Genomic DNA, 8,507 nt, shown 5'->3' with positions numbered 1-8,507 from the left:
TAAAGCTGAATCTACGGTCACCTCCACCTCAAAACAAAGGTTTTAATGTCAACTGACAAGATAGTTGTTACATGAGCATTTTTTTAAAACTTTTAGCACGATAGCATCCTTCCCGGAATTACGGTCGAATTGCAGCGTTTGAACTATTTGCAATGTACTTGCTGGTTTGAAAATAATTTTTTTGTATTGTCTTTCACAGAGAATTCCAATGTGCTTTTCACATGGGCCTCTATGCATATATTTAGTAAACGTGATGACTATCAGCGGTTCGCGAAAAGACGTGTGCTGCTCATTGCCGTAACAAGTTCCAAAGAAATGAAGAATGAATCTTTTTTGCTTATTCCTCGAAGAGAGTTGCTCGTTACACATCGCTATTTGTAACACTTTTTGACGTCTGGTTGTACAGTGTCGTGTACAGTTTCAGGCGAATATCGTTCCCCAAAAGACAATCGCTCTCACAACATGTGAGGTTGGCCTTGATGTCTTTAGCTTCCACTTCTACTTGCAAGGAATACTGCCACCGGCTCCATGATATCTAATTATGGACGTAAAAGAGATGAACAAGAGATAAAAACAGTCATGAGTATTTTTCAAAGTGACGATTTTGTATTGTATAATCCTTAATGAAAAATGTTGTTGAAGGAGTACAACTTCAAATTATGAACAGAAGATTGACTGACATGTTGCACCATTGGTAATGGAAATCAAACATCACACGTTCCCTGTAAGTATCAATTTTAGGGTTCAAAGAGAGGGAAATCAGCTATATACAGGTCTGAACTTGGAAGTCGTATATAATTATCTTGAACTTATTTGACTGACACAAATCTTTGGTCCTGGAGGGTGGAAGGTGAAGACTTTATGCTGGTGTGAACCATACAAAATGTAACTAAAATTGGGATGAAAATGCATCATGTGCAAATCAACAAGCTCTTGCTAATTGTAAAGGTTACATTGTACATCAAAAATGTTAATAACTGGGATTCTGTGGAATCAAAGGGAGCTGTCAAAATGTGATTTTCACTGCTTGCACTCTTGATAGCAGAGGCTCTTGCACAATAATCACACTAAAAATTTCTAAACTTGTGTTCAAATTTACAAAAGCAAAGCAAAATGAAACAAGAGCATGTAAAGTAAAGATAAAAATTCTTAGTAAGAAGCACATAATACACACCCAGCAATCAATACTCTGTTTTGAATATGTCTCCACCACTCCTATTAAGTAACAGTATCTAACCTCTTATCTTGTAATCATTCCTGTCCTGTGTGGATGTCCATTCCCTGACCGCCTTGTACACAGTTTCCATTGGTGCTGTGTATGTTATTCTCCCCAAAATGTCAATTTTGTCATGATATCTTCATTCTCAAGTCAAGAAAACTGACAACTTTAACCCTTTATGCTCTTAACATCAGTATGCAAATTCTCCATAATTTGTTTAACAATAAAGAACTTCTTTAGTTGGTGATCATTTCCTATTTTCTCATGACCTTAGCTTGATTCAGGTATGACATTGTAGGGAGAAATTAGAAGCTAGTCACTCTTAAAGGTACAAGTGTTAAAACTGACTGACCACATTACTTTTATTAGAATATCATATAGATTATTATATCCAACATATTTACTTTTTCTTACTTACTGATTTCTTACTTTAGCTTAATGAACAATTTAGTTGCAACTTGATTCTGACAGTGTGGAGAAAACAGAACTTAATTTCACATTTACGTCATTATAAAGTTATCAATTTCCAAACATCATGACAGTGTGCATGATAAACTTCAAAAATATTCAATTTCCTAGAAAATGCTTTGTGTCTTGAATAACTTTTCATCATTTTAAGATGGATGTAACTTTTGGTAACTTTTCTTACGATTACACAAGCATTTCTCTGGCTCTTTTCAGTTGCAGTGTTGGTCAGAGCAATCACATTTTGAGGTTCAGTATCAACCTGAATGGTAGTGAATGAATGCTAATCCTAATTCTTTGAGACAAAAATGCTTATTTCTACATGAATCACAGGGTTTAAACACACTCAAAAATAACAAGTCCTCTTCAACATAGCTGATCAAAGTTGGTGCCAATCACCAAAGGTTGCTTTGTGCAACCAGGAAATAACACATGATGTCATAATAAAAAGTTAAAAGGATACAATCCACTGTGTATTCTGTTCAAGTCACAGAGCCCCTCAAGTAGGTCTGCAATTGAAGGCTGAGTACCAGTCCCTTCACAAACCACAGACATGGAAAGATAACCTACAAAACATATTAGAGTTTGTGCAAGTTACTCATAATTTTTCAACAACACTGCAGGGACAGTTTGGTTTTAAAAATTATACTGTGTAATCAAGCTGGGAAAAATGGGAAAACAAATTTACTAAGCAAGCAGTAATCTTACCTGAAATAGTGACTAGATACATGTATCATTTTCAACAATGCTTTGGATTAAAATTTGGTTATTGGAGTTTAATAACTAATGATACACTACCCTGATATCCTCTCATGCTACCACATACAAGGGCTCAAAATCAAAGAGATTCCAAAAGACACATGTTTTTCAATGACCTAGTACACAATGATGAGCAGAAATGGTCTTTACAACTTATCTACAATTTAAGGAATCATTTGAGAAGGGTTTAAACCTAGACTTCCCGGTACTCATGTCACCAATGGATTGTTGTAACAGATGAGGACCACTGAAATGAAGCATACTGCTAGTAACCCACCATTCATGTACGTACACTGTAAATGCAAACTTGTCAGAAGAGTTTGTCAAATATCTACCAAAAGTTGTAAGATGTGGCTACCCTTCTGTGTGACACTTACTGGAATGAGCTTCGTAAACTTCCAAACTGCTTGAACAAAGTTTTGCAACCTTGTCTGACACACCCTTGAATATGTTCCTACAAGAAATTCAGAGAGTTGAAACAGAAAATCTTTAAAGCATGTAGGATTTAAATGCTTGTGGAAAACAAATTTTCAAACAAGTGATGTTAGAGTACATTTAAACATTAGATGGAGGAAAAGGTCTTTCAAAATGTGTTAAGTTCTGTTTAAAAGTTCATCCACTTTCCCAACATAAATTGATTGCACAAATTGAATGGAGCAGCTATTGGTAACAGTATCAAGTACTGACTGGTAATATTCTCAATGAAACCACGTTGAAAGCAACTGATAAGATCCCAGTTGGTTAATTTAGCTTTACTTGACTTACTGAAAGTTTTTTATCCTGAATTACAATATAATTAACGATAACTGACAAAAGTAACTCCAAAATATACTCATTAAGTCTTATGTAACTGGGCAATTCGTCCAGAGATTAAGGGCGAATTTTCTAAGGATTGGGGCGAAAAGTCTAACGACAGGGAGCGAGCAGTCCAGGATAAGTTTTCTCACTACAAACTGTAGATTCAACGATCACAAGGGGCACCAGACAGTGCTATCAATTTAGAATTAAATCTGCATAAAAACAGCTTACAGATCATCTTGAATCTTTTCCATGATCCCCTCCATTTGCTTCAAAAGTTTGTATTCAAGTTTTTCCTTTAACCCCTCAAAATTGCACAGAGGAGAACGTTCGAAAGAAGTTTTCGCACAAGAGCGAAGTTGCTCCATTGGACTTGTCAACGACTGAATCAGTTCATTAGAGTGACGCTGGGTATCCTTCCATAAATTAAGTTGCTTCTCGACTTCCCTGTATGATTTTTCAAGCTTATCGAGGCAGAGAGTTTCTCCCTTTTCCATTTCATAAAAATAAAGGTGGAAATCTGGCCAAGCTCGTTTCACTTTACGAAGTTAAGCTAACCTCAAGCTGTCCGCCATGTTGAAATCGCGCGCCTGGGGTTCTTCATACCTCACAGTCAGCAGCTTTAATTTCAAGGTGATATGTGGTGTAACAGTACCACCGACGCAGCACCACAGTTTCTTTGGAAACTTACCCCTTTATTCATGTGTTTGGTATCGCTTAGTTGATAACAATGGTTCCCATAAACATATCAGTTAAACTATTAGAATTGTGCGCATATATAACCGATCCTAGAAAATTGAATTTAAAATTTTTTTAGCCTAAAAGCTAATTAGTAGCCTTAAGTCTTTGTGTTGGCTTAGTCAATAGGACCCGTAAAAGTTACTGTCGCGGTGATGCTTGCAATAACACGTCACTGGTGTTGTTTTATCGTAATCGAGTTATTTCTCCTCGTAAACGTTTCACTTCTCTCTACTAAGGTACAAGTTTTCGCTTTAAATCTTTGACGAGAGATAGTTACAGCGGCTAATTGCTAGCTTTTATTCATTACTAGCCACAGGAAAAATATCAGAAAATTCTCTAATCGCAATAGTTCATCAGAATAACCAGTAGCTAAGATATATACTCGGGCTTCCGTGGGAAAGCCCGAGTCTTGAAATGCAGGCAGTTCTTTATAGGCGCCAAAAGGGGGGTCATAGTCCCAGGCGTTCCTTGCGTAATCCGTGGAAACTGGCGATGAGAGTCCAGCAACTTGTGTTATAGTGTGCTCGCTCTTCGTAAACATCATAAATTTACGGATTGCTGTGTTTTATGAAGTCCGCTTTGCAAAGATTCCTGTCCTATGCGCTCATCTCACATACAAAAATGCACACGCTGTTCGTGGTAGGCCCACACGAAATTATGTCGAGCGTTTTCGGAATGGGCTGGTCCACGAACTCTCTAGCTTGAAAGCTAGCCAAATGTGCAAAGTTTACACTAGTTCTCACGAGATAACAAATGAGGCATATGTGAGTTCAAACTTCGAAAATACTGGCAAAACTGTGACAGCCGATTTAACAACAAACTATGATGCTGAGATGAACACCTCACTTGCTGAAAAAATCAAGAATGTTCTTGAACACAACTTCGAAGGTGGCGTTAACGACAGCGAATTGGATAAGGATACTGCCATATGTAAGCAACTTGAATAGTAAGGTTGAATATCTAAGCTTAGCTCTTCCGTTAAAAATCCTGTTTCTGTTATTGGTTTTTATCGGGTTCAATACTTGTAAAGTACGATTTGGTATTTCTTACACAATCACTATTATTATTGTAAAAGCGATAGTGAATGTTGGTTTGCTCTCCGCATGGAGTTGTATGTTCTTCGTATCAGATATGATGAATACTCTTGATGACTGTGATCTACTGGAAAAAGTTGTCAATATGACTAATGTACACGAACATAATGATATTACAGTGTCAATAAAAGTACAACAATTCAGATCTCGTCGTGCAAAGTCTGTATATTATAATCGTACTCGTGTTGTGTGTGAATGCCATGGCTATACACGTGATCGTGAACCAAGCAGAGTACCAGTAAGGATGTTAAAACGTCTCTCTCAGAAAATCAGAATACTGCAGAGTTATGTACGGAGCCGTTTAAGTAAAAACGTACCAAAGTCAACGAAATTCCATGATCTTATTAAAAATAATGCAACATGAAAAAAAAGTACACATAAAACAAGAATCAGGTTTGTACAAAAAATGAGAAGGAAACCAATTTTTAGAACAAGAAACGTTAACTCCTCAATGAGATATGTCTACAATTCAAGTAGAGATAAACATGGAAAGAAATATCTCAAATACTTAAGGTTCTTTTTGTGTAATTTCCCATATAGTGAGTACAAGGGTGTAATTCACAGAGGCAATTGTACAAAGAACAAGCTCTATAATTAATGATATAGAGAAAACCCTGTTCCTTGTATGCACCTTGTGGATCCCAGGAAAATAATAAAAGCACCATATAGTCAAGGGGATGTTGTTGTATTTGGACAAAATGCTGGGCAACAATGTGTTGCAATGAGTTTATGTGCATTAATATACCACAATATGAAAGGAATAGGCAATCTTGATGAATTGAAACAAATAATGCATATTGGAAGTAAACAGTACAGCAGTTTGTCACAATTATCAAGACCATTATTTTTTACTGCTAGCAGATCTACCATCAATGCTTACAGTTCTAGAGGAAGATTACCAGCTAGAATACAGTGAAAGTTACCTCAGTAATGTCCATGGTGAGCCTACCACTGAGGGATATCAATACTGTATGGGCCTGAAAAGAGCTTTTGAGTCATTGATATCAGAACAATATAGGTCATATATTTTAACAGTTGGGTGTATTTCTGTGGGTATTAGTTGCTGTGTTGATAATGGCCATTTTTAAGTGTTTGACTCACATGCTAGAGATGTTTCTTGTAAAAGTCACTCTCGAGGGACATGTGGTCTATTAGTTATATCATTTACAGACAACTTGGTGCATCACTTTCAAAGTTTATAGGGAGCAACTGATCTTTATGAACTAAAAGGTTAACAAATTACAAAATATGATGTGGCAATAAGCAACAATGTACGAGAGGTATTAAAGAGATATCAGGTCAACACAAGTGTTACAAAGACCACTGTTTTGTAGTAGTTCTTTATTCTGTTACTCAATCATTTCACCTTGTAGTTACTGGAACTCAAATACCTTAGATGCAATTGTTGAAAATGGATCTTAGCTTAATAATACAATGCAGAGTAAGTACTGCTTAACATCTGTTACCCTGCCAGACAGTGTTACAATTTTTAGCACTAACATAAATGTACACGTTAATGAAGTAAGTCACAGAGAATTAAGTAATTTAACTGAAAGCAGAACATCTTTAGAGACCTTAATTTTAAGGAACCACAGTGGGAAAACAGGATATTTAATGTGGATTTTAAGTTACTGTATAACTAGTATTTATCAACAAAATACAAAGGTGAAGCAATTGTTTTCTCTTCTGACATATGAAGACAGTCATTCACCTGCAATTAAACAGACAATACACATTCATGGTGTGGATAATCTAGTAGAGGAAATTGATATTATTCAAAATAAACAGGAATGTCAGACTATGGAATATGATATACAATTTATTTGCTGTTCATGTAAAATTACTGAAATTGAAAGGAAACACATCATGAGAAAACACAGAAAAAAACATACGTATGACAGTATGGAACCCATTGCCAATTGGTATATTCAGTATTGTTTTCTGTATTGCCAGCTATTCAATCTTTTTTAGCCCAGTTGCTTGGCATAGCAGTGGTCCTAACAATAATCATTGGAGATTTTATCTTAACTTGAGCATCCCATGAACAAAATAATAGAGAAACATGTTTCATACATTTGTACAAGGCCGTACAGATCAATGAGTGGGATAACATCATGATTATTAATGACTGAAAAAAATAAACAAGTTTCTGGCTGAAACAAATTTTGGCAGTTGTGTTAATATGTATGTACTGATGTCTTCAATGTTAATTATTTTGTAAATAAAGCAAGGTTAACCTAAAGCATCAAACTTAAACAAAGTATTCTTTTGGTAGAGAGGCCTGTGGTTCTGGACAGAGGTTTTCTGTAAGTATTTACTCTTTGTGGATAATCTAGTAGAGGAAATTACTCATATTATTCAAAATAAACTGGAATGTCAGACTATGGAATATGATATACAATATATCTGCTGTTCATGTAAAATTACTGAAATTGAAAGGAAACACATCATGGAAACTGTTGCCAAAAAAAGGTTTCTTGAAGACATTAAAAGAAAATATTCAACTATAGATGCTATAATTACTTTCCCAACCCAATGAGAAATTAGTGAAAGCCAAATTGGTTGAATTGTGTATTAACCGAGTTTAAGAGGAAAATAATAGAAGGCCCTTATTTCATATGTACTGTCTGTAATCAAATACTTTATAAGAAATCAACAATAACATGCATAAACGAGAAGTACCCTTGCCAAACATATTTCAATATTCAACAGTCATTTGATAGAAAACAGTGTATATGCAACACATGTTATTCAAAGGTCATAAAAGGAAAATTACCATGTCAGGCTGTAGTGAATTAAATATGTATGTGGATGAAATACCCTCAGAACTATCCTCGTTAGAAAAACTAGAGCAAATACGAATAGCTCAACGAATAGTTTGAGAAGATTGTGGCCGTGCATAAAGGACAGCAGAGAAAAATTAAAGGTGCAGTATGCAATGTACCTATAGAATGTGATCAGACATATAATCAACTCCCTCATCCACCTAATAGATCTTGTTTAATAAAGCTTAAGCTTAAAAGAAAGTTACAATCTAGAAGACATGTTTATTTTCAAGCATCACGACCAGAGTTAATACAGCAAGTTCTTAACAGGCTCAAAGTACATAATCCATTGTACAAAGATATACTAGTTGATATTAACAATATTGATAGCAACCTCACAACTTTACAAAATGATGCAGACGATAATGATACACATCAACAAGCTACATCAAACAATGTAACAACAGATAGTGATCCTGCTTTGGAGTTTGATGCAAAGAAAATGATTCATTAAATAGTGATGAAGAAGAAACTGATGACCCCTTAAATGAGTCTAGAGCCCAAGTATGCGAGACATGCTGCGACGCTTAACGGACTGATCATATGCGTGTTTTGAAAAAATACTCGCAAGCGTTTTTATTTATTTGTTTAATTATTTTTGTGTGT

At 35.5% G+C, this 8,507-nt stretch overlaps 1 protein-coding gene and 1 pseudogene across 1 annotated transcript; one reads left to right on the top strand and one right to left on the bottom strand.

Moving 5' to 3' along the window:
* Positions 1-17: 17 nt before the first annotated feature.
* LOC131795994 (AFG2-interacting ribosome maturation factor) lies at positions 18-3,828 on the bottom strand. Its single transcript, XM_059113637.2, has 5 exons — positions 3,473-3,828; positions 2,821-2,897; positions 2,148-2,250; positions 1,238-1,356; positions 18-535 (listed from the first exon to the last, which is right to left on the bottom strand). Exons 1-5 carry the CDS (start codon positions 3,736-3,738, stop codon positions 486-488), a joined length of 615 nt encoding a protein of 204 aa, XP_058969620.2. The 5' UTR covers positions 3,739-3,828; the 3' UTR covers positions 18-485.
* A 703-nt stretch (positions 3,829-4,531) lies between these two features.
* LOC131795965 (uncharacterized) lies at positions 4,532-5,674 on the top strand (annotated as a pseudogene).
* The last annotated feature ends 2,833 nt before the right edge of the window (positions 5,675-8,507 follow it).

This window comes from Pocillopora verrucosa, chromosome 4, assembly GCF_036669915.1.
Source record: "Pocillopora verrucosa isolate sample1 chromosome 4, ASM3666991v2, whole genome shotgun sequence".
In the NCBI taxonomy this organism is placed as follows: Eukaryota; Metazoa; Cnidaria; class Anthozoa; order Scleractinia; family Pocilloporidae; genus Pocillopora; species Pocillopora verrucosa.
This window is presented reverse-complemented; position numbering and strand designations above follow the sequence as displayed.